General features: G+C 40.1%; 2 protein-coding genes and 1 long non-coding RNA gene across 8 annotated transcripts; 1 reads left to right on the plus strand and 2 right to left on the minus strand.

Annotated features, from left to right (window-relative positions):
- The first annotated feature begins 606 nt into the window (after positions 1-606).
- On the plus strand, positions 607-15,080 carry LOC148406546 (cyclic AMP-responsive element-binding protein 5-like). Of its 6 annotated transcripts, XM_088404823.1 has the most exons (13): positions 607-713; positions 823-1,062; positions 2,905-2,971; positions 3,822-3,915; positions 4,671-4,780; positions 5,575-5,801; positions 8,777-8,903; positions 9,178-9,249; positions 12,070-12,114; positions 12,286-12,405; positions 12,481-12,717; positions 12,792-12,900; positions 14,443-15,080. In XM_088404823.1, exons 2-13 carry the CDS (start codon positions 1,037-1,039, stop codon positions 14,574-14,576), a joined length of 1,368 nt encoding a protein of 455 aa, XP_088260949.1. In that variant the 5' UTR covers positions 607-713; positions 823-1,036; the 3' UTR covers positions 14,577-15,080. The 6 variants fall into 6 exon arrangements, with proteins under 6 accessions (XP_088260949.1, XP_088260948.1, XP_088260950.1 ...); XM_088404822.1 differs by having other exon boundaries at positions 12,070-12,405; positions 14,368-15,080; XM_088404824.1 differs by lacking the exon at positions 9,178-9,249.
- LOC148406547 (uncharacterized) lies at positions 12,794-26,374 on the minus strand. Its single transcript, XR_015863979.1, has 4 exons — positions 26,324-26,374; positions 26,134-26,226; positions 20,117-20,218; positions 12,794-12,861 (listed from the first exon to the last, which is right to left on the minus strand). It is a non-coding gene; the product is annotated as an uncharacterized LOC148406547 (long non-coding RNA).
- tril (TLR4 interactor with leucine-rich repeats) lies at positions 15,952-18,845 on the minus strand. Its single transcript, XM_088405114.1, has one exon. It carries the CDS (start codon positions 18,617-18,619, stop codon positions 16,289-16,291), a length of 2,331 nt encoding a protein of 776 aa, XP_088261240.1. The 5' UTR covers positions 18,620-18,845; the 3' UTR covers positions 15,952-16,288.
- Positions 26,375-26,845: the final 471 nt, after the last annotated feature.

Consider the following 26,845-nt stretch of genomic DNA (forward strand, 5'->3'; position numbering starts at 1 on the left):
CAACTTTAAAGCGCTATATACATTTTCACATAAATGAGTACAGTTCATTTTTAAGTGCTTTAATATTTTCAAGTGTTTAATGATTAAACTACATTAATGTTATGGTGGCTTAGAACCTTTGTTTGGTTGTGATTGTAATGTATTTTAATGCTTGTTGGCATTATTACGTTTTTTTTTTAGGTGGAACTATGGCTACGGTGCTTTTACATACCACACCTTCTTATCGTTTTTTTTTACACACTGCAGCTATTTATTTTCGCTTTTATGGAAAAATATCCCTAAAAATATGAATTTCCATCATGAGAATCTTTCTCAAAGCAACTATTAATTATTATAGCGTACAGTTTCATAGATCCATTGACCCGCGTTTTGAGCTAAGTGCCGTTGCTTGAATTTGACGCCTACTCGGACACACGACGACCGCGGGACGTCCCGTCGCGCTACCTCCAGACAACCCAGCCAGCCTTTGGGTTCGTCTAGTTACAAGTTTGCAGCCCGGTTCGAGTTCGCAGGAGCTCGAAGCGTCTTCACTTCCCAAACTGACCGGCCGGTGTGGAGCTAAGCCCCGCCCACCCCACTGCAGTGATTTAGAAGTTCAGGAATCCCACGTGACGTCACATGGGATGATGTAATGCGTCTGTAAATAGAATGTATTGTAATCTCGCGCCAGTCCAACGTGGTTCCTCGCGCCGCTTGTCTCTCTTCACTTGAAGGTAAGCGGACGGCCGTCTGCTTCCCATTCATAAAACTTACAAGCTGTCCTAGAAACTTGCTGACTTGTTTTCTGCTCCCTTTTTCTTTTAATTAATTTATTTTTTGTAGACGGCAGCGGGAAGTTTGGGTGCCCCCGAGGAACGACTTTTCGCCGGTCTGCGGTCTATTTGGGGGCATATGACAGCACAAAACCGGGCTTGTTTTTGTTTTACGGGAACTTTCTCTGGAAAATACAAATACTGCACACTGGAACGCCAACCGGAGAGGACTTGATGCTCAAGAGAACCGAGCAACTTATTGTTTTGAATGAACTCCAAATGCGATGTTGGCATCCGGCAACAACAGGAAGTTAGTACGAACCGTTATTATAATTATTATTGCTATTAATATTACTATTATGACTACCACCTGTCGGATATTTTATAAAATAATATATAGGATAATGGTTAGGCTTTTTATTATAGCAATACTATTAAATATTTGATAAAAAAATACTATTATAATGCATGTTACATGAAATATCATGCACAAGTGATATTACATAATTACGTTTTCTAAATATTTCCTTTGGTAATATATGAATATTACAACAAAGACTTTTTTTTATTACATACATATAAGGCAGACATATACATTTAAGTATAGTTACAATAAATAATATTTATTACAATCATAACGCATATGCTACACAACATATTATGAATAATATATGAATGTATTATGTATTGTGTATTTATTATACATAATCTAATCATCCAAGCTTACTTATTGCGCTAACTTTGCTAACTTTCTTTAAAATAATTTAATATGTAAAATATTATTTATCAGAATTTTTATTCAAGCTGATTAAATTCAAGTCAAATTTCATCCTGGTATGAAACGATAAGATGCTCCCCGCTAGGTTGCTGGAATTATGTATTTAAAAGGTGATGTCACCCTACATTGATGTAATTACTCTGACAGAAGGTTTTGCTGGAAATGTGCTGACTTGGCTCATTTTCCAAGCATTGCTCAAAGAGGCCAGGTGTAAACTGGATACTGTAAAAAAAATTATATCTATCTATCTATCTATCTATCTATCTATCTATCTATCTATCTATCTATCTATCTATCTATCTATCTATCTATCTATCTATCTATTTTCCATTTTGACACACACATGCACTTGCTCACCTATGAAGTCACCTCCACTTGCCAGGGGTTGGAAAATGGGGGCCGAAGCAGGTTCAAACCTGTCAGGAGTAGGTCGGTGCAGCCCTCCCCTTAGCTGCCACCTCCTGCCCTCATTCCTTCCCCTTTCCATTCATTCTCATCTCCTCCTCTTCTCTTCCCCTCTCTTTACCCTTTCCAGTCCACTACCTCAATCACATTTTTGTTATTCTTGTTGTTTCTATGTGTTAAGAGGGAAGTGCTTCTGACCTGATTATGAAACAGTCTAAAAGGCAGTAGAAAAACAAATATATTCATAATTAATTTAAAAATGGACTATTTAAGCATGGATCAGAGTTGGAAAATAATTTGCTTCAGCACTGAACTAAACGAAACTCAACCACCGGCGATCTATAACGTGGCCTACTGTGGAAAATGCAGCGCCAGCAGCAATGACACCTCAAAAGTCATAATCACATCACTGGCTAAATAGCTCAGTGTAAGAGCCGGTGGGGTCAAGCTTGAGTTAGCGTGCTTCAAGCACTCTATTTATGTTGATATTGATATCCTACGATTACTTGATTTTGATGCAAGGCATGCCAAGCATGTGTCCCTTTTATCCCTTTACATTACCATGCACTGATGGTTGGGCGATAAAATTGTATTGCCTGATGCGGCATGATAGAAGTGCACGGTAATACAGTAGTCTCTTGTAATAGATGTTTTTCAAATCTACAGATTAGGCTGTGTGCTAAATCACAAAGACAGCGAAATGTACAATACAATCTAAGATAGTGGTTGTTGCTGACTTTAACTTGTACCAAAGGGATCATTGTAACACATTTCTCAGAGTTAACACATGATAATAAGAAATGTAATACAGTATCTGAGGTTGCGGTATTTGTCTCTCGGAAATATATGACAGAAGCTGCCTTTTGCATGACATCACCACTCAGTAACTGCAAGATGAGTAAGATAGTCCCTCGCATACAGTGTGATTATCCTGCTGCTAAACATGCCGTCCTCATTCTCTTTGTGTAGGCCTGCATATGACATGAATGACAAACAGGACAGGCCTTATGTGTGCGAGGCCCCCGGCTGCTCTCAGGTCAGTTTCTTATTTACGTTTTTTAAAACCTTGCATTACAAACTTCATTAGATACACCCACGCCGACTTCAAACTAGAAAAGTATGATGCAATGCAGGTCCACAAAACACTCAGAAAAAACATTGAAACTTCCTAACAGTCTTAATCAAAAGAACTACAGTAAACCTATAAGTGAGAAGTGAATATTTTTTTCTCTGAAAATCATACAAAAAAATTACATGATTGTTTTCAAGTTTTCCTTATTCAAGTAACTATTTGAAGCTTCGCAGAAAATCTTTAAAAATGTGATTGATCGTGATAAATTTTGGAAAATGTACTATTATAAATTAGTTTAAAAAACGTACGTAAAAAACGTAAAAAACGTAAAAACGTAAAATTACATTCACAACTAAATAACCATTCGAAGCTTGTGCTTGTTTTCACGTTACTCAATACTAACTATGCTTACAATAAAACCCTCAGGCTTCTGCCTGAAAGAAAACAAAATTTCATAAGAAAAAATCAATATGAACACCTGAAATGTTGGGGTAAATTAAAGGAACTTTGGATGCAGGTGCACGCAAATTCACCATTTGACATCAGTTTGAACGCGATTGGTTAATAGTTCTAAACCGTTTTGAAATGATTGGTCTTTTTATCATTCTCTCTCTCAAAAAAGCGCCATTTGAACAAGGATGTGTAAACATGTTTTTTCTTCGAAAGGGCTCCATCTACAAATGACCTTAAAGAAGACAACCAATATATACAAATGGATGCATGGATATATTGCTCCTATTGAACAGGCTATCTGAAACGACATTCTCGAATAATGGATCTGTACACATCTGCCGATATCATTTTCATTTTGCAGCGCTTCCAGTTTGAGGAGCATCTAATCATTCACAGACACAAACATGAGATGACCCTCAGGTTCTCCTCCACCAAGCCTGATACAACTTTTACCGGTGAGAGAACGCACACACACACACACACAAAAACATCCCCGCCTCCCAAATGCTGTTTGTTTTTCCCTTTTTGGCCAGGGACTGCTTAAGACGCACAATACAGCATAAAATCAGATAAGCCCAGTAAAGGCTCTTCTTTTTTCACGTGTGCACACTATCCTCCATCAGATTATAGCAAATGATGTCACCATCTGTAAAGAACACTTTAAATTAAAAACATGGGTCTGTTCAGGCGTCAGTTCCACTGAGATGATAAATCAGAAAAGAAAGCAGTACGTGTCATCATTGTCATCCCATTAGTTAGAATAATGGTAATGTGACATGGCCGTAACCATGGAAACAGCTGTCTGTCTGGACACATACTGTACATCAGTGTGATTTAAAAGCTTTCCAGACTCCCCATATGAGGGCCTGTGTGTTTCCGTTTCTTTCAAGTATCATGCATGAAATCTTTCTTCAAGACAAAAAGGCACTTGACCCTCGACCCTTGCATGTTTGGACAACTCAGAGAGACAGACTGATGCTATCGTGAGAAGGAAAGAGAAGCTTCTGTTGCACAGAGGTCCGTAGAAATTGTTGCATCAGATCTGTAGCAGACCTGGTATTCATCTATTATCCTTTGCTTATTAGACAGAACCCACTAAGTGGAATGGCACCCCACAATATGTGACAATTGTGACTATTCTCAATTGAAAATCAGCAACATAACAGCACTCACACTCTTTTGTGACATCTTGTATTTGTGACCCCTCCAGACCAGACGCCGACTCCCACTCGATTTTTGCAAAACTGTGAAGAAGTTGGTCTATTCAAGGAGATAGAGGAGGAGTTTCTGCAGGAGCAAGAAGAGGAGGAGAGCAAACGGGTATTGCATTCCTAAATAGTAAAGCGGCAGTTTTATTTTCATTTTTTTTTCAATAACCTGGAGTTAAGTGCCCCCTTAGATTGTCATTAAATTTACAGATTTTTATACGATGAAATGATTCTTAATCACGTTATTTTTCCCATGACAATCAATAGAGAGAATCAAGAATTCACAGATTTTCATTAGTCTTTGATTTCCTCTTGTAGATTTTTAAAAATAAATTAAGTTAGAAATTACAAGTCATGTAAAATAGTGACAATTTAAAAACTTAAATGTTAAGTGTACTTAATGTTTTTCCTTTCGATTAATCTTAAAAGGGATTTTGTGATGAAAATACTTGTAATGTCTCTTAAAACAAGACAAATTTGCTAATTTGGTGGAGATTTTCTGCGAAAATGACAGGAACAAATCAACTATTTTCTTTTGAAAAATGATGTTGTGGGCCTGATTTAACCCCTGGGCCTTGAGTTTAACACCAGAGATTAAAACAAAAGTAGTTCTTTGCTGCAGTCTTATGGCACTAAACTTTTGGAGTGAGGCATCAACTACTCATGGATTTTGGGCCCGGTCCCCAATCACATTCAATAGCAGGATTTCGCTGTGCAGAATTCTTGATATGTGAATACTCAGTAGTCAGTACAATGGACTATTAAATTACATAGAAGAGCGAAGGTGGCCCCTGAGCCATATTTTCCTCCGCCCTGGTGTGTGGCATTAGCTTAGTTAAAATGACTATCAAGACAGTCTACCCACTTCAGAAAATGCATCCAGTTGTTTTGCCTCTCTTCTCGCAGACAGTTTCCCATAATGGGCCTTCTTGTATGAATCAGCAGCAAATCAAAGCCCAGCTCCAGCACCCACAGCACCAGCCACCGCTGCACCATCCCCACGCCCATTCCCTGCAGCTCCCCCACAGCCCAATGATTGGCCCGAGTTGCAGCCTGGCTACCCAGCAAGCCATATCCTCCTCCATGTATGGATCAGCCAACAGCCAGGCTCCATCCACACTCACACACTCAGGGTAAGTATAATTGGTATACACGCCCAATCAGTTAATAACCATCTTCATCGTTTTGCTCAAAAGTGAGAATAAAAATAGTAAATGGCAGAAGGAGAGCTGCTTATTAAGAAAAACAACCCCCCCTAACCCCCCGCATCTCATGCTTATGGAGATCCGGAGTGAGTAAGCAGCTTTCATTACTCCCCCAGATTATTATTACACAGTTCAACAGACAAATAGGATTAAATAATCCTCTAATAGTCCCAGGATGAGAAAATCTAAAGCAAACCCTGAAAAAAAACTTGCGCAATGTAATGACCTTCAATATAAAACGGTATCCTGTTTGACTGACATTGTCAGAGACTTGTGATTATAGCACTGTGTCGTCACTTTAATACTTTGGTTACCTTAGCAAAACGAGAAGGAAAATATTAGGGCAGAAACCCAAAAGTCCAAAAGTCAACATTTTTAACAAATGGATACTATTGGCCTGTCCCCACATTGCCTGTTGATATTATACATTGATAACATTTGAAAAAAATAGCTTGAAAATAAAGCTATTATCTGTCTTGGATACTTGACTGGCGAATGATGTCAGACTGGTTAGCATGTCCGCTTCACATGCGGAGGTCATGGGTTTGCTTCCGTCTCCAGCCTTTCTGTGTGGAGTTTGCATGTTCTCTACGTACCCACGTGGGTTTACTCTGGGTACTCCGAATACCTCACACATTCCAAAAACATACAGTGTAAGGTTATTGGACACTCTGAATTGCCCTGAGGTGTGTTTGTTAGTGTGAATGATTGTGTGTCTTGTTGTTTGTATGTGCCCTGCAATTGGCTGGCAACCATTTCAGGGTGTACCCCGCCTTTTGCCCGAAGACAGTCGGGATAGGCTTCAGCACACCTGCAATCCTCGTGAGGCTAAGCGGTTAGGATGATGGAAGGATGGATGTATACTTGAACTATCAGAGAAGTGGTATAAATCTTTAAACATTCGAGTAGGCCTGGTTTGTTAACAAATCACTGTATACCTTTAGTGCAGACGGAGGCAGTAAGACGCAAAGTTACATATAGCAATTTCTATGATCGTCAATTGAGCATTTTTTTAACATGACTACAGTGATGTGTTGCTGTAGTGCACATTGCACGATTTGACAATACTTTAAGTTCCAGAAAAGCAGTCATTTTGCAAATGAGGATTCCACTCGACAGTGACGTTATGTAAAGTACAGTAGACAAGGAAAATGTTTTATCACTTGTCACTAATAGTAGTTTGTCTGACCTAGTCTAGTCTTTTAAATAACACAGTACTCCCCTGACAAAGATTTTAGCATTCGATTAAAGAAAAACAAATCTATCCAGGAAATGACAGATAGTAGGCAACCATTGAATATGTTTCTCTGTACAGTAGAACAGTGAGCAGCTGCATTCAGACAGCGTGTGCACCAAAGTGTTGCTAAATCATCCATGGATTGAGTGTCTGAATGTTTCCCCTGATGTTTGCCTTCAGTTTCCATGGCAACCAGCCCCCCTAGCCATTCGCATGAAGGCCCAGTAGAACTGTTGTGGTTACATCAAGAAATGCTGCTTTTGGACCGTCTGCACTTTGCTGTAAAGCTAAACGGTCCACATGCCTCGGATTCAGTCATGACATCATGGGCGATGACCTCAGCAGGGCCGTGAAGGCCCACGCTGTCACGCGGGCTGACGGCCAGAGTGCTTCGGTCAACACATGGAACTATCCCCTGCTGTGATTTCTCAGCTTCTCCTTTTCCCATTCAGCTGTGTTTTCTCTTTGTACACAGTATACTTGCTCTAAATTATTGTCAGTATTTTTTTTTATTATCATAAATAGTGCTTATATTTATAGACTATTTACGATCTGTAATTAACTCATCTAGTTCATTTCATTTTTATCTTACCAAAAGGTTTCTGAAGAAAACTGTCGACCAGAGATTTTCTTTTTTTTGGATACATTGTGTTATTGTGGCAGATCAAAGGGACCATCTACCTTCTGTTGTATTTGAGACTAATCCCAAGTGCTGGCTGTAACATTTAGTTTGGACCTTCAGCAGGAATGGTGCCGTTTTCTTTTGTCAATGACAAAATAATAGAAAATTATATTTAAATAAAGCACTGTCCGCACTGTCAGTCGTAAACTTGCTCAAACTTGGAGTGTCTTTGAGTTCAGATTGGCAAGAAGTTTTACTATGGCTGGCTCCATTTGCATCTTTGTTGCTATTGTTAGCTGTGGCTGCAGTTGCAGCTGGGTGCTTCGCATTTATGTGGTAGGCTAAACTTGAGCTGCAGCTGAAGTTGCAAGGTTCTCCTTTGAAAAAATGCTTTTCACTCTACCTTTTTTTTAAGGTACTATCGGGCCAAGTTAAATTTACCATTCGGACAACTCTCAGATGCTCTTCCATTTTCATGCCTTCCTTCTGCTCCTGAACTTACCCTCCCACAAACAACAGGAGCCTATTTTGTTATGTCAAACACAATGGCAGTCAATCAATGTACACTTCAGGTTGTCACTGACCACTGTTTTTCTTGAAAAACTCAAGCACAAGAAAGTAACATATATGAAGAATATGAAAACAGATCTAGTCAGTATTCAGAAACCATAAAAATAGATTAAAAATTAATGCAGTATAAAAAAAAAAAAATAACGTCACTGTAGTTAACTGATCACAATTAATCAGCAAATCTGACACCCCTACTTTCAAAACTCATGAACATTTTGAAATACTCTTTTTAAATGGTTAGGCTTTCCCCTTTATGAACGACGGAGAAAGTCTGAATTATTTTGCCACCTCTGACTGTAACTACAGTATATGCCATCTATTTATCTGTCCTTATTTTATCTCAGCTCCATCTGCCATTAAAACCTAGATATAAATGTCAATTTGCACCTCTGTCTCTAAGTCACATTAGTGAAACTTTATCCCTGGCATGAACTCCCCCCGCCCCTAATTCAACCTCTCTCTGGTTGACAACAGGCCTGTTCCTGGACCCCCCTCCTCCCTCCTTCACATACGCAACAGACACCGTCAACCACTGCCAGCCTCGCTGCCTGGCACCCTGCCCGACCCCGCCATGCAAGGGGCATCTGCTCAGCACATGTCCGTAAGTACAGGCGACTGGCTCCGCGCTCTGTCTGCGACCTACACACAAGTCACTTTATTCCCATCCGAATGATTCATAAGAGGCAGGCACATTTTGGTCGAAATGCCCTTGTCGCTGAAATATTCATGGCTGACAGGGATAAAAAAAAAATCACAACTCTCAAGGATGAATTATCAAAAGTGTCAAACAAACAGAATGATGTGACCTTGCAGGGGAGCTTTATATTCTCGAGGAAAAAAATTGTTGATTTTTGCGTCATTTATTTATTCTTCAGATGGAGAAGCAGATGTCTTGTATAATGGGTATACCGGGCCCCATAAACAACCCATCCTGTTCTTCGCCTCAGGTACTGAACAGTCAGCTATAAAGGAAATATTTTTTTCCTGTGTATGCAGATCACTCCCTCCTACTCTGCTAAGAACATCAGGCCCTATTAAAGTCGGTCGCTGTAGGAACAAAATCCAAATCATTACACGTCCTTTTGAGTTCCCTTCTGGTTCAATGTTGCAACCTGTCAGTCGCACATAAAAAGAGAACCCTTTTGATAATGAATTGCATGCCATACAAGTTCAAGGTAGTACCAAAGGTTAAATATTAAATCATACATCAAATGCCTGCAGCAATCATAAAGTCTGCTAATTTTGCAAGCTTTTTAATGTTCAATTATTCCCTTCAGCATAACAGCTATGATTAGGGTGCATTATGGTTACCTTAAAACCCCAAATTAACCACCTATTCGGTCTGACTAATGAGCGCAATGGAAAAGTAAAACCACAAAGTTAAAAACACACTTGCCAACATGAATAGTTTACAATATCACTGTCTTCAAAATGTTCCCTAGCTCTGAAATGTGTCTTCTTTTCTGTTCATTTCAAAAACTACTTTTCTCTCCCCACATTCCAAAATATTGTCTAATTATGTACAGTGTTTATAAAACGTTTAAACACCACGGTTGAAATGCCAGGTTACACACATGCATGCTAAAAGGTTATGATTCAAAGTAGTTCCTGTGATCAGAGCGGGGTTAATATCATGTCAGTATTGATATAAGCACCGTGCAGAGATTCCAAATAGAGTATTATTTGATAGACAGTACACAGTCTAGCTCCACCATACGATTACTAAGAGATATGTACATTGTTTACAGTTAGGACATACTAAATTGTCCTTAGGTGTTGGTTGGTTCATCTTTGTGTGCCCTGCAATTGGCTGGCAACCAGTTCAGGGTGCCCCCCGCCCCCGCCTACTGCCCAAAGTAAGCTGGGATAGGCACCAGCAAGCCTGTGACCATTGTGAGGATAAGCAGTTCCAGAAAATTGGATGGTTGGATTTTACAATTAAATGATTTCTAACAGGTATGGCAGCCTGACCTATATACATTTCCAACAACGTAATATATTCTTAAACCTTTCCTAAATTCCATGAAACAGGTCAAGTTTTTCAATTGAAATGGGGACCTTTCAAAGACACCTTGTGGTGGTATTGACACATATTTAATCGCGACACAATTTTTGGCACTTAATTCTGTTGTCATTTGATCAAGGAGATTACTTTGAATTCTAAGATTAGGCAAAGTGCATACAAATGCCTATTTAGTACAGTAAAAGTTAAAGTGCTTCATGTACACATTGTCTTCATTCACTGATACCCTCAGTCAGAAATATCAACGACATGTGTCATCTAGGCCAAGGAGATCCATGATGTAATCATAGGCCCCACTGTCAAAAGTGTTTCTATGTAGTAAACAGAGCTGAAATACTCGTGCCCCGTCCTGTTCCCTCCGTGCGTATGTGTGTGTGTCTGGTAAAGCTGGCACAGACAGCTGAGTGATCTCATCCTTGGCAGCCGTTAAATGTGCTCCCTTTTTTCCCCCCTGTCTCTGGATGGTTGAAGTGGAAGAGGAGGGGGGAAAAAGTCAGCTTGCTTCTCTTAAAGAAATATTGTGTAACTTGGAGCAGATAGCAATATTGCCATGGAGGGGGGGTGATGTCATGCTGCAAACATGATCCCTCCCCCTTCCCTCCTGCTCTCTCTCACTTGCACTCATTCTCTCCTTTGTCAAGTGCACGAGAAAGGTGACATGAGGCTTAAATTAGCGTGCACAGTGTATTTTGTTGAAAATGCAAGTGACAGTGTGAATCAAGCATTTATTTAAAAAAAATAATTGACTCATTGAGGCGAGGTCTGTGAGACTTTAGGTTCTCGGTTAGGTGGGAGATAATCTGCTGTTTCTAATTCAGTAGGGGGCGTCTTAGGGGGGCAGAACGCACATTCCCAGCTACAATGACAGGGATGGAAAGTGGTTTTGAATCATGACGCTATGAAGTTATCCTCACGTTTAAACCAAGACCACAAGGATATACATGTTTGTCTTTAAAAAAAAAGTTTAACTTAAAAGAGAGGGACTGTTTGATTTTCATTGTAGGAAGAATCCTTTTGGTTTTAGTGATGTCATGGAATGACAAGAGTAGCTGAATGCAAATCACTCCACGTTCCTTCCTCAAATCTACCTCCAACTAGTTTCTAACCTGTGGTCCTCAGATTTTATGATATTTTGCTACAGTATGTGAAATAAAGAACTGTTCACAAAGGTAATTTGATACACACGGAACACAAAAGGTAAAGAATACCCGTGTTGAGCTTTCATATAAAATTTCAGCATTGACATAATATGCATTTTGTTCACAATTTAATTGGAGCTTTCCAAACTTGTGAATGCACATGTCCGACACATTATGAAACTAAAATGAGTGGGGCCCGGTATGGCTGAAATTGATTTTTTGCAACGGCTGCTGAGTCTGATATTTGGCAGAATAAAATTACGACAACGTTTTTTTTGGTGTTTCAAAACTTAAAACAATAAAATATGAAACGCAGGCAGAAAATCGAACTGTTTTTCATGACTTTGTCCTTTAACTACAATTGAGAGAAAGTGGTGCGTTTGAACTTAAATATCTTTGTCTTATGTTGTGATAAGTCAATGTGAAAAAAAGAAAACTGTCGTATAACCGACTGCCAATGTTTGCCAGTTTTAAAGTAAAGGTTAAACTGGCTCGCCGATGAATCACGTCTGACCCTAATGATAATAAGCATCATGTAAAGAATTTATATTTAAATGTACATATAAGACCTAGCTCATTATGTTACAAATGTTATGTTTGTTTAGCGGTCCAAGCAGATGATGGGACATCACTACCAACACCAGCACCCGGTAATGGCTCCTATAAACAATCCTACGAGTGCAATGATGGAGATCATCTCACAGCATCACCAGGCTCCTCCCCTACAACATCATCATCACTCCCATCACCATCCTCATCATCCTCATCTTAATGCGCCACCCCTCAGCTACCAACAGCGATGCCATCCCACCCATCCACAGCACCAAGGAAGCCCCCACAGCCACCCTCACCCGTCAAGAAACACACCAGCTCACCAATCACCTCCCACCCACCTCCCTCAAGGGTCACCTCCTGCACCCCCATTGTCGGTACCAGCACAGGTATGATACATCTTCATAACCAGTCAGCTTTCTGAGGTCATCATTTGAATGTGTTTGAATTGTATGTGATTCCAGGTATCGCCGGTTCCTCAGCAAATGCACACCTGTCAATCGCCGCACTCCCAGCAAGCACTGCAGGCAAGCGGAAGCCGTCGGAGGAGAATGGCCGAGCAGGACCCCGACGAGCGCAGGCAAAAGTTCCTGGAACGCAATCGAGCGGCCGCCACCCGCTGCAGACAGAAGAGGAAATTGTGGGTGTCGTCTCTGGAGAAAAAAGCTGAGGAGCTGACTCACACTAACCTTCAGCTCCAGGTGGAGCTAACTTCTTAAGAACAAGTACAGATGTTCTGTATGCATGTTTAGTGATGCGTTTTACTCTCACCCAGAATGAGGTGACGTCATTGAGATCAGAGGTTGGTCAACTGAAGCAGATTCTTCTCACCCACAAGGACTGTCCTGTCACAGCCCGACAGAGAGAAACACAGGGGTACAACAGTGAGTAACACTCCCGCTATACTGCACCACAACTCAAACTTGGCCTTATGTCATTACAAATATTTTCAAAACGATCTCGCATATCGCTGGCATCAGGCTGAGACCTTAGAAGTTCCAATTTGATGATTTTCATATTTTTTTCAAATATCAATGCCATTTGTCAGCCTACAGTACATGTGTGTGTAATTACTATTGTATATATATATATATATATATATATATATATATATATATATATATAAATTGACTAAAGTGAAGAAAATGGCAACACAATGCTAGAGGCTAAACAAACTTGCCATTTTGGGGGTCTCCTGGAAAGTGATGATTTTGAATATATGAGGTTCTGCCAGATGGCAGTAATATCAACAGATGAATTGATGTAGAAATTCTGAAATTTTGTTGATACGATCATCTCGAGACTGAAAGTGTAGAAAATAATTGAATTTTCTGCAGAATGATTTAATGGAACAGGCATGCACTTTCGATGTTGGAATGAATAGTGAGCTGGATTTTCATTAAAACTCCTATTAAATGAGAGTTAGCATACACCTGACACCCTTTAAAGTGCATCTAATCAAGCAAAAATTACACTCTAAAAGAGTTGGGTTAAAAATAACTTTATAGTGGGTCAAAAAGGTCCAACCCAATATTTGGGTTGGTTTGACCCAATTGACTACACGAAAAAAAAAGTTTTTGGGGGTGATAAAGGACAACATAAAAATCGTGTTGTTTTGCATAAAACAATTCAGAAAATTGGGGCGAATTGACCCAGTTTTTGGGTCGATCCTTTTTGGGTTGGGTTAAATTCAACACAACTGTTTTTTTACCATCAATTACAATTTCTAGTGGGCTTTGATTTTATGTTCTTCTTTAGAGGCCAAAGGCGTCTTTGCTAACATTGATGTCTATTTTCAACTGTTCCTAATTACAAAATCCACCAAACGCATGCAAGAAATGAACTACAAGGTTTAGTCTTCCGCCATTATGTCAAAAAGTTTGTATGGCACAAACACAACAACGTTCGTACATATACCTCCAATGAAACATGGAGGTGGTATTATCATGCTTTGTGCTTTCTCGCTTCTGCTGGAAGAGCTGCAGTCACTCTTTGCACAAAATCTTCATGTGTTCATTAGAAAGAAAAAACAGTGAGGAAAAGCCTCCTCGAAGATGTAACATTCAATTGGAATAGATTACCAGCACTTTAAATGTTGGCAGGTGTGTGCTGACTCCCATTTAACATCCGTTTGTATGTGACTGGTTAGTTGTAAACACAACCACATCCAAGTTAATCGGGGTGCAACTACATTAGTGCTTAATGTGAAACCGGTATGTCTCACAAAAAAAGTATAGTATGGACCTTCGATGCGCAGTGCACTACTGTGGCAGTACGTAAATACAAGTATAAATTTTCATTATTGTTCAATGAAAAGGGTTTTGCTGAATCATTACGCATGCACTACACAGGAGTACGGCCAAGAGTACGCAGGACAACCAGCGAAGGATCAAGTGACTTTGATTGACAGCTGTCTCTGTGTCCAGCTGCAGGGGTGAGCCCGGCAGGAAGTCCCACCCCTGTAGATTCTGCGTGTCACCGGCAGGCCATCCAACACAACAGCATCACCACATCTTCAGTGAGGGGCAACACGCCGCACGACCACAAGCCTGCGTGCTAGAGATGGGGACTGGACTACATTTTCAGTGTTAACAATGTTAGCTCTGTCCATTTCAAATTGTGCATAAAATGCCTTCCGTAAAAGCTTTTAAAATGGTTGCAGCATTGACTTTGTTGGCCACTAAATAGGGATGCTCTTTTCATTTGGCCTTGCTCCTGTATCTTGCACTAATTTTGAAATATAAATACTATAAGCTCCTATTTTTAACAGAGCATATGCAAATGTGCACCTTTTGCCTTCTCCTCAAAGCAGGGGCAGCTTCTGGAAAAAAAGGACGACTATCGTCGAGTATCTATTTTTATATAATTAATAATAGGAACATCTTTTTAGATACAAGTGTCATTGCATCATAATTTCAAATTAATACGTTGCAAGCCATTTAATGATGCAATATTTCCTTCCAGGCACTTTTGAAAACAACTTTTTCTCTTAAGCTGCGCCTCCTGATTGAATTCCTGTTAGCATAATTTAATTTGCACTTGAGTTTGTTTTTGTACTGTAAAGATGGTGACTATACATCTATAAGAATAATAAAAAAAAATCTTATTCTGCTTGGTTTATTTTGAACATTTTTACATACATGTGTATAAATATATGTATAAAATAGATATTTCCCATCTTAAATACATGTATACATTAAATTTAAGGTTTGACTTTAGTACTGTACTTTAGTGGTCGAGTGTGCCCTCTAGTGACAGCTTCGTTGTTGCCCTTTTCCGGCGACTGTAGTCTTGATTTCAAATCAATCTTAAAATAGTCATATTTTTGGCATGTAATGTACATCATTATATTTTACACACTATTTTTTTTTAAACTGTGAAAAATAATACAAACAAACTTTTGATGATAAAAAAAACATTTTGAATTGTGATTCATAATCAAGTCAGGTTTTATTTCAACACAGAAATAAAATTGCACCCATACACGCCAGATAAAAATAATGTTAAGATCCATTTTCAAAAAATATAAAACATTGTAGAAAACATGAAACTACAAATTGACATTAGGATGTCTAATAAAAGTGAAAACTAGCACCAGTTGAAATTCAGGATCAGTCATTCATACTTGCATTCAAAGCATTTCAAAACACAAGAAACACACCAAAAAAAAAAACTAGATGATGTTCTACTGGATGATAAAGAAAATTTGGGAAACACTTGATTGTTCAGCCTAAGTACAGTATGTGCCTAGGCTATTTTTAGTGAAATTAAGGTACAGTGATGCCTTTGCAACATTAGCTTCACTAAACTTTTGTTTGTGGCCATTTGGGTCCAAATCTATACACACACACACACACACACACACACACATATATATATATATATATATATATATATATATATATATATATATATATATATATATATATATATATATATATATATATATATGATTTTTAGACAAATGAGAACGACTAGAGAAAATTGCCATGAAAGATAATCAAATTTGAAGGATAAATAAATTCCTAGGTATATTTAAATGATACAACAAAAACACGAAAAAAAAATCAAGTTGTTGCCGCTGCTCTCAAAAAATGTGGATGTTTCCTAGCTAGCAGCTAGCAATCATATATGATGAGCTATATTTAGGAACATAGCTTTGAGTTCACTGTACAGGGTTTTTATGGACTAAAACCTCAATCTTAACTACCATGGAAATTAACCTGAAATTTGAATTAAAGTTCATGAAGTTCTTCCAACCTCTTAACAATCTTAGTCAGAGAATCTGGGCAAGTCAATGTCTCTGCGAGAAGAACCGGGATCCTGAAAGCGGTCAAAAGAGAACTCGATGAGGTCTCCCAGTTCTGGAGGTACAAGTCGGGCCGGGCGACTGCTTTGGTAGCTAGTAAAGTCGGCGGATGCAGAGGCGTTCGCTACGTTGGCCCGAAAAGGTCTTCTGGTAGAGTACATGTGGCGCACGTGAACCGCCGACTTCCTCCGTTGCAACCTCTTCTTGAGGCTCCGCCCTAGCCAGACCGATCCCAGAATGAGGAGCAGCACGGCGTTCCCGGCCAGTGTCAGCACCGTGACAAGGTGAAGGTTGGCAGTCGAGACAGAGCCCTCTGAAAGAGTGACCAGACCTGAGCAGTGGTCGCGGGGCGCCACTTGACACACGGACCCCGCAATCACTCCTTCCACGCACACCATGTAGGTGACATCTGGGCGGAGCTCCCGCAGGATCACGGAGCGGACTGAGCCAGGGCTGTAAACGTAACGTGGAAACCGGTCAGATGACCCAAATTGGTCAAACATAATTCGGTAGCGTGGCTCATCCAGGACTGGACTGAGTCCCGGTGTTGCCCAGGAGACCGTGACTGTACTGCTGGTGACCTGGTCCACTGATACATTCGTGATGAAATGGCGATTGAAAGCACACGGATCGGTGGTGAAAGGTGAGACCTCTTTGTGGTCCATCCTAAGAAGATCAAACATTTCACCGGATGGGTTGAGAGTAGTGGAAGGACTCTCCCGGGTCCCATCTTGGCTCGGTTTGGGGATGTCATTCTTTGGTTGTTTTCTGGAAAGTTTCCTTGCCACTTTGGCACTTTTTCTAAGTGTGTCAGTTGGTGGCTTAGGTCTGTGGGAGTTCTTCTGGAATGAATGAACCATTAATGGCACCTCTGTCCCCCCTTGGTCTCCTTGTATCCCCACCTCTTCCTTCCCTTGTGTTCTCCCTGGCATCTCATCCTGCTTTTGTTGCTTTGGACCTTCTTTTCCCCTTTCTTCCTGCCAAACTTTACCCTTCATCTTAAGCCATTTCTTCCCTCCCTGGCTTTCTTCTGGTCTGACATGCATCCCGCACAAATCACTCCGGTTCCCAACAGACTGTAACTGAGAACTGTTCACACTGTCCAAGGAGGTCCCTCTCAGGGTTGCTGGGTGATGACACTGTACAAACACATCAAACAGTTTGCCTTGAGAACGCGCAGCTGACAGCCATCTTTTCAGCTCTTCCAGCCGACAATCGCAGGTCCAGTTATTGCCATGGAGATCCAAGTTGTGAAGAAAGTTATTTAATTTGAAAATGTCACCAGATAGGCTTGTGAGGATGTTGTCCCTTAGCTTCAGAACTCTGAGATGTTGAAGGTGAATAAATGCTAAAGAGTTAACTTTCGAGATCCGGTTGCGACTAAAGTCCAAATGCTCCACAAGCTCCAGAGGATCCAGGAGCCCAGCTGGGATTTCCTCCAGCTCATTCCCATCAATCAAAAATTCTTTAAGGCTAGATAAACCAAGTAGCGCCCGGCTGTGTAGATGAGTAATCCTATTATTACTGAGAGATAATTTGGACAGCTTTGTTAGATTGTGAAAAACTTTATTCCCGATATGTTGGATTTCATTTTCAGAAAGCAGAAAAGTTGTCAAGGCTGTGAGATGGGAGAAGGTGAGAGCACCACGCAAGGCTGGCAACTTATTGTGGGCCAGGTTGAGAAAGCGCAGGTTGTGGAGTTTTGAAAAGGCATTCCTGTGAATGTGATGCAGCTCATTGGACTCCAGATGAAGATAGCGCAGATTAACCAAGTCTTGAAAAAGTGAATCTTGCAAGGTTTTGATTTTATTGCCATCCAGGCGCAACTTAACAAGATGGTCCAAACCGGCAAAACGCCCTGCTGTTATCTCTATTATGTCATTGTTATTTCCATAAAGGACCGTCAGTTTCTTCAAAGGTTGCAAAGTCCCATCTTGGATGTCAGATAAATGGTTATGTCCCAAATAGAGCTCCTCCAAGTTGTATAGTTTCTCAAACGCTTTAGGGTGGATGTTTCGGATTTGATTGAACTGTAAATCCAACCTTACTAAGCCGGTGAACCTTCCGAGGTCAACAGCAGAGATGTTACCAATGAAGTTGCCCCCAAGGCTAAAGACCAGCACGTCCTCCTGGTTACTGCTTTGATGGGGCAGTGCGCGCAATCCTCGGTTGGCGCACATGAGACGCTGCAGGTGCTGGCAGTCACAGCGGTCGGGACAAGCACCCGGGGAGGCGAAACCTCGGAGGGATAGCAAAACCATGCAAATCCCTGCCAGGAAATAGCCGATATCCATCCCCACGGCGCTGGTGGCACTGGTGCGGCATTCGCGTCCTCTTGCTGCACAACAATGAGCTTACAACACGAGACCGGGGAAAGGCTCCATCACTCCGCGGTGTGTCGCGCAAATTCATTTAAGGAGTCTGCGGAAACGCTCACATCCCCAGTAAACCTCCATCCCCTCAAGTGGTCATCTGCTGCGAATTACCCACGCACATACACACGAACTTGTGTAATGTAGTCCCTCCTCTGCAACAATGACAAGTGAACTTGTGAAGTTTGCAGGGAGGCGTGTGCACGGGATGGGGGGGTGGAGTGACCGAGTTTCGTGACTATGACCGTGTGCAGCCAACCACCGCACTGGTCTGGTTGAATGGAAATGGTAAACATACTGTAACACTCCTGCGGTCTCCAAAGTGTGTGGTTCGTAAACTAAGCAGGCTAATAAATGAAAAGGCAATAATCTTTTTCAAACCATATTTTTGTTTTGTGAAGGTTATTTATATTTTTGAAAACGCTTGAATGACATTTGAATTATGTTGGTTATCATTTTAGCTTAAACCCACGCTTATCTGCTTTAGGCTAAAGACAAGCCAAATTACCGTAGCTCTCATTGAGTGAGATTAATTTATGAGAACCATCATTAGTACGTGAAATGTATTTTTGTATTATTATTGTGATTTTTTTTTTGTCGATTAATCCATTATTTTAATATCTTGCATTTTAGGCTAGCATTTCAGGCTTGACATACAAAATTGTCCTTAGGTGTGATTGGGTGCGTGAATGGTTGTTCGTCTCGGTGTGCCCTGTGATTGGCTGGCAACCAGTTCAGGGTGTCCCCTGCATGAAGCCAGGAGGATAGGCCCCAGCAAGCCTGTGGCCCTTTTAAGGATATGCAAAATGATGGATGGATGTCAATATTTAATTGATCAGATGATTTAACTTAAAAAAAAAACTTAATATACAGTAGGTTATTTTTACCCAAACAGAAAACATACTTCTAATCTATAGCAGTTGTAAGAGTGAGCATATTATAGATTCACTTTAAATTGAATTTTCAATAGACTACCTGTGCTCATGAGGGTCATGGGTGAACTAATATTATCCCATCTGACTCTGTGCGAGACGCACAATTCAAGCGATGTAGATTTTGTCATAATGTAGAAAAAAAAAAGCCTCTTAAAAAAAATGGGGCAGTTTCCCGTTTACCGCAAAAAGATTATAGTTCAACAAAAGAAGTGTTATTCTCTTAAAATGTTGACATTTGGTTCCCAAGAAGGAAGCACATTCAAGCAGTGGTTTTTAAACTCAAAGTCATAGAAATCCAGCTTCAAGCGTTTGACATTGACATCTTGAGATAATATGTACTTTGTCTGAACTACAGAAGTTAATAGTTACAGCTTGAAAATTAGCCCTATATGCGGCCGTGCAGGCGTTACCTCAGGGGAGTGAAATGGACTCCTACTGTAGTCCTATTTCTGACATTGTACCTTCCTTCTTCTCATTAGTTTACCTTACAATGAAGGGACCAGAAGGTGCACACATGGTTCACATTTGCAGGCAAAGGAATTCAGGTCGCAGACATCGGAGGGAGATGTGCCAAATCTGATCTGTTCTGTCAAGTAGAAAGAAAGATTAAATGCAGCATGTGCGGGCATTGAGCCCAATGAGATCTACATCTTTTGCCAAGACATCTGTATGTTTATGACACATGAGGTAAAATGCTTTTAGTCACTGGCACACATAAAGCATAGTGTACTTTTTTCATTCAGAATATACTGGGCAAATTAAATGCCAAGGGCAAACGCACACATTTTTTTTTTTCAGTTGGACTTGAGGGTCAATTGCTAAAATGGTTTCCAGAGCCAGGATAGGATGACTTTGAGAACAAAAGCTCCAAAACCCCCTTGCTGGGCCTTATTCTCATGCTCTCCCTGCTTGGAAGACATCATACTGAGATGTGAGTTCACTCTGAGTCAGGGTCTGTGTGTGAGAGACAGCAAAACACAACCCTTTGGGAAGCCCCCTGTTTCTAGGGGTCATTTCCTGTCTGGCCATTTCTCTCTTGGATTCTCACATCCCCCTCTTCCAACACATTTGGAACACACACATGGAGTGAGACATTAGCCCCCACGACCGGTTGCCTGCGCTGTGTCATAGCCGAAAGATGATGGCTTTGCACATTAAAATCGATTGACTTCCCTAGAAGAAGCAAGGGGGAGGGCTCTTAGGATGTGGGAACATAAAATGAGCGATGCACAGTAATAAATTGTAAACTTGACAGAGGGATGCAAGGAGGAAGGAAGGAAAAGTGTTCGGGGCTGACCCAGATTCAAAAATGAAGCTGGCACACCCGTCAGGTGTTAGGACCCTGCGTGGTGCTGTCGACCACTGTGACTGAACCGGGCCAGCTTGAAGCAGCATCAGCATTTTTCATTCTCTCAGCAGGGAGTACAGCTATGTGGGGAAGGAAGCCTAATTCCAATTATATCGAGGAGAATTTGGAGAAAGGCTTGGGTGCGCTCCAGCCACAACATTAAGTACATCTACAAAATCAAGTGTAAATAAATGATTCCACAAAAACATGTATTATTTTCATCACTACGGTGTTATTGGGTCATGACCTTTTTTAAATTTTCTCTAATCATTCACTCCTAATTACATGTTTTTACAGTGGCCAGACATTCTAGCCCAGGTACTTTTTTTTAGTTTATTTTTCATTCAGTTTCCCTTTTCATTCCATTCAGGCATTCACCCAATGAATATTTGTGAATTGCTTTGTGATAGTGTGACGTAATCTATCAGCAGGAAGACAATACTACAAAAATAGATTAAGATTGTTATTACATATTTTTTCACTGTTTACCATTTTTGCATTTTACATTTTGAAATGTTATCACATTGCACATTATTTGTAATATCGTCAGACTTTGTTCTACAATGTCACTGTAAAATAGGTTTATACAAGAGTCATTGCAAAAGTACACATTTTGTGAACCATTCAATGACTTACCCTAGAAAGTGGATGAGATTCTTGTAAATTAACTCATTCACTCGCAAAAACATATTTTTTATGTCTTTAGTGTGTCCAGACATTTAATCCCAGGTACTTTTTTCCCCCTTCAAACATTAGTTGGATGGGGCAGCAGGGTCTAAAAATAGCTATCACAAAATTAGTTAATGTCATACAGGCTATTCATATATTGTTAGAATATGTGCAGGTCTTAATTTGATAAGGAGGGACAGTGAAGTAAGGCACCATTCAAATATTGCCAGCAGTTTAAATACGCCCCCCCTTAAAACTGTTGTACATTGTCTGCATCTTTTCTTTCTTAAAGAGTAAAGCAACTGTGGTTTAATTTTTCTACATTTATTTTTGTCTGTGCATTTATCTTCATCCCATTTTTTTAGAGGGGAAGTAAATTCAAAATGTACTTTACTACACTATTTTCTGTACTGTTTTCTGAGTTTGGTCATGTGATATTTGCAAGCAAGCTAAGTCATAAAGTCACCAGTGAACTGTGGTGTCATTTCCAGTCGACAGCATGCGGTATAATAGTAATCACCTTAGATGTTGCTTGTTTCATTTTTCACAATTGCGTTACCCAGAATGCAGCATTAAAAACTAGTAGGGCCACATGGAAGATTGTAAAAAACATTTTTGACCTGACATCTTTTTTTTTTTTTTTTTTTTTTTTATTGTTGCATTTTGTTGGAAACCTGTGTGTCAGAAAGTGTGTCTCGAAGTGACCACAAAACCACGAGGGTAAAGCACTCTTCTAGTTTCAGCTTTGTTTTACATGCATGCTCCCAAACCAGGAGTGTGAAGGACTACTGAGCCGCTTCAAAGTAACAAAGTCAAAGCAAAGTGTGTCCCAGTAGGAACATGTGCATTCTGTTGTAAATCAGATTTCGTTCATGTTTTCCCCTTCTGTGGGCCTGACCCTCACTGAAGAATCCATCCATATGGGACAAACATGAAAAGAAAATCTTACCTTTTGCTAGTTAAAAATGAAGATGATGCTATCTTAGTTCCTGTAGTATCTAATCCAATAGACACAGTTAATTTGCCATAGAATGTCACTAATATATATCAAGGACTATATGCATACTTTGTATTCTATATTTGCATGTGGGACACAAGGAAAAGGAAGGCAGTGAGGAGGTGGGAATGTGTTTACAAAAGCAACAGCTGGTGGGATCATTAAGAGCTTTGACTCGGACTCGTGTACGCGCGCACACTAAGGCAGTGTGTGCGCCTGTGTATGTTTGTGTGGGGGTGAACGAGCATGTTTATGCACTTAAAAAGAGATTCTTTCCTATCTGTCACTGCGCTGAGAAATGTGCACAAATATGTGGATGACAAAGGCTGTACACAATAAAAGTATTGGGACACGTGGCCATCAGTGGTAGCAGTCTGGTCAGCAAGGCCTTCTCAAATGACCTAAACATGTCTTGGCAAGAATTCATGTCAAAACTGAGTTTGGTCGTCTAATCCAACTATGGGTTGGTTAGTTTATAATTTTGTCCAAATAGAATTGATTTGATGCAACACGAATAAGGATAATGGAAACGTGGGAGGTACACCTGGACAGGAAAGTGCTAATCCTACAGCTTCCCATTGCTCTCCAGCTGGCTTTCATTACAGGAGGGATGTGATGCATAAAAAAAAAAAAAAAACCTTCACACAATAGAATACAACAAAAGGGCAAAATAAAGTCCTTGTTCTAAGAAAACACATCAGTGTAACATGGGAAATGGATTTTTTCTCTGCATTCCTTTCAGCTCTAGTCGCCTTCGCTTGACCTACTGAGACAAATATGTTGAGGGGACAACAAACGAGAAAGTGGCAACAGCAGAACTACAAGACCTTCGGTTCCCTCTGTGAGAATGCAGAATTGGAGAACAGAAGACATTCTTCCACATCTGGAAGTAATTTCAGCAGACCATTGCCCGGTTGAAAGGGTGGTGAGTGTGGAGGGGGGGGGAGATGAGGAAAAAAGGAGGGGGTAGAATCAAGGAAAATGAGTGAGAAAAAGCCTTTGATGGACAAAGTTGAAAGGAAAGTCCACATAATCAGACAGAATCACATAATGACTCAGAGAGTGGCCTTAAAATATCTTAAAGAGGCAGTGTGACAGTGACAATCTTAACGAGATTGTGAGCATGCTTACACCGAAAAGTAGTTTCGGATCTTAGTCTATCACCGGGTATAAATCGATTGAAGAAAAGTGTGGTCGCCACTCTTCATTCGAAGACAGCTGAGCCATCGAATTTGCAGCTGGTATTCTTTTAATTCTGATAAACAACGCCCTCTGCAGTTCCAAGGTCCAAATTGAAAAACAGAAAGTAAAACCTGCACAACCACATTGAGCGGCTTCCTTTACTTTCATTAACTAAAGGTGGTAGTTTGAAAATTTATATTTTTTCACATGTGAATAGGTATGATCTATCAGGCCATGTGGGATTGTTCAACTGGTCAAGTCAGGTCTTTCATCGCTGAGCAAGCCCTAAAATTCTGTCAAGTCAATAGACTCGGCTTTAAATACACTGACAAAGGAGAACAATTCATTTGCAATAAAAAAAAAAAACCCAACTTTGTTAATATGCTCACAAGCATGTGTACACAGCTTTATTTTAGAATTTTGAGAATCTCACTACAAAATGGGAAACAAGAGTCCTGTTTGCTTTCTTGAATGCAAACAATGTGATTGTCACTAAACAAATAGATTATTTCAAGCAATAACGTTCTTACCTGAACAGCATTACCAGCTATGAAGAAATACTGGTATGAAGTTCTTATGTCAGCATTAAGCATGATACTCTCATAAACAATCATGCATGTCTGAGAGAAATGTGATATAGGGGATGTACTGTAAATAGCTCTCCTGGAATCAGCTTTCGTTGCGTTAGTTTATTAATGATCCACTCTGTCTTTTCTTTCGCTTTTTAAATTGCCCAATGTTAACGTGTTTAAAAGTCATTGTGTGCATTTGTCCTTTTATTTGAATGTGTGAAAGGTGTGGTTCAAAATGTGTATTTGTGCCAACATCCTACCAGGGTGTGTTGTCAGTTGTTAAGCTTGTGGACAAGGAAATGTGTGGCTCTTAAAGAAGTATTTCCTGAAAATTATCAGTCTTTACTATCACTACTGCATATTTGCAGTTTACAAACGTTCACCGTTGACAATATTAGGAAACTAGCACAATCTAAATGAGAGATGAAAACATTTCTTCAAATTCCAAACATCTTCAGCCATGCAAACTACACAGGTTTCTGCAAACATTTGACTCTCTCAAATTTTCCGTTATCATTCAGTGTTAAGTCTCCGACCCTCTAGTTGCCATAGGGAAAAAAAACACAAACAGGGAGGAACAGCTTCATGTTCATGCAAGGGGTGAAATTCGTATTCTTGGAAAACCAAAACCTGAGATGGAAAGGCGATGGCAGACATTCCTCCAAAAAAAAAAAATGGAGGCATACTGGTCAGAAACACTTCACCATCATTTGTTTATTCTGTATAATGCAAACAGACATTTTTCATTTGTCTGATTTGTTTGATGCAGTCACAACTGCCTACCAAGTTATCAAGCCATTTTTTTTTTTTTGGCATTGCAGCACAACAGCATTTATCATGACTTATCCATTTAAACCATGTGCTCACTCTAAATGTCTAAACATTCCTTGCGTATTCTCGCTTTCAAAACCGGCCCTGTCCAAGCAGGTAAACATGAATTGAGAAAGGCCTGATGACAATAGCAAGCCCTCATACCACCCGTGCAAGAGTAAATGCACGCAGGCATTATCAATGTCTTTTAGTTTTGTTTCGGTTTCAAAGTTGAAATTTTGCACCAAGACAACCTAGTAAACAGCAACGTTTCATTTATTAGTTACAATGTTTTACTGTAGAAAATGCTGAAGTGGACGATATGAATAAGAATTTCACACAGGACTGATTTAGTAGGGGGAACGGCTTTTAGTGAGTGCGGCCTCTTGACATGGTTTTTCATTTAATGAAATAACATGCCTGTTTTGGCTCCTTCATTCACATTCATTCTGCGGTAGACTCTAGCAATACTCAACCCTTGTGAGGATAAGTGGTGAAAATGATGGATGGATGGATGGATGGATGGATGGATGGATGGATGGATGGATGGAGGGATGGATGGATGGATTGGTGGAAGGATGGATGGATGGATGGATCGATGGATGGATGGATGGATGGGTGGATGGATGGATGGATGGATGGATGGATGGATGGATGGATGGATGGATGGATGGATGGATGGACGGATGGACGTTTCATAGCCGGCCTGCATTGAACGACGTCATAAGCCACACGGTGATAGGTACGGCTTCAGAAAACAAGATGTTTCACTTCCTCTTTAGAAATATTGGTAGCTACAATAAAACTCTTAATACAAAAATAAATCACCATTCTATCAAATGTAATTTATATGCATATATTTCACCTTGAAAAGTTAACATGTCATGATATGGGCCCTTTAAGATGTTCATTCGGATACTCACCTGTTGAAGGGCTATAATGCCTCAGACCAGTAGCACGAAGTGTTGCTGACGTTGTTGAACAAAATGAGCCAGCTCACACTTCTCGTTTAAAAACTGGAAAGTGATAAAAAGAAAACAAGCTTCAATACCATCCTTATCAATTTGATTTAAAACAAAACGGTAACAAAATATGACCATTTGTTTACTTGACCTTGTTTTCCTGCAGCAATGTAAAAGCACAGAACTTTGTCTCAAATTTGTGGATCTAAAATACATGCAAGAAAACACAAATACTGTATAGGAAAAACATCAACATTGTAGATGTATTTGTGTGAATAATTTTGAGACAAATATCCCTTTAGGTTTGGGGGGTTTCACTTTTTGCTTCTCAAAAACCTGCATGGTCACATGCGTGCGGGCTCACAAATTAAAGTTTTAAATCAGGTGGCTAGCCAATTGCACATTGGCAATAGCATATTAGCATGCGAAAAGTATTTTTTCTCATTCCAATTGAAAAGGGACATTGTCACTGTCTGGTGGCTTTTAACGTTTCCTAACTAGAAAAAAATGTTTGCTTACGCCTTTTGAACAATATGGTTAAATGAGTGAATGACTTCACCACCTGTATTTTGACGCTCAACTCTCACCTTATCGCCCCCCAAAGCAAATGACATTTCTTAACACGTCATTCAAATAGTCCATTTTTAACATCCTCGTTCACCGCCCCGCGTGG

The sequence above is a fragment of the Hippichthys cyanospilos genome, chromosome 21, assembly GCF_059441005.1.
Source record: "Hippichthys cyanospilos isolate Australia breed blue-spotted pipefish chromosome 21, RoL_Hcya_1.0, whole genome shotgun sequence".
Taxonomy (NCBI): Eukaryota; Metazoa; Chordata; class Actinopteri; order Syngnathiformes; family Syngnathidae; genus Hippichthys; species Hippichthys cyanospilos.

What these genes read in the sequence shown, in the direction of transcription:
- tril (XM_088405114.1), bottom strand. Translation starts at nt 18,619, where the DNA reads ATGGATATCGGCTATTTCCTGGCAGGGATTTGCATGGTTTTGCTATCC.
- LOC148406546 (XM_088404820.1), top strand. Translation starts at nt 2,918, where the DNA reads ATGAATGACAAACAGGACAGGCCTTATGTGTGCGAGGCCCCCGGCTGC. An exon ending in AAGAGGAGGAGAGCAAACGG is followed by an intron (nt 4,781 to 5,574) that starts GTATTGCATTCC and finishes CTCTTCTCGCAG; the next exon opens with ACAGTTTCCCATAATGGGCC. An exon ending in AGAAACACAGGGGTACAACA is followed by an intron (nt 12,901 to 14,442) that starts GTGAGTAACACT and finishes CTCTGTGTCCAG; the next exon opens with CTGCAGGGGTGAGCCCGGCA.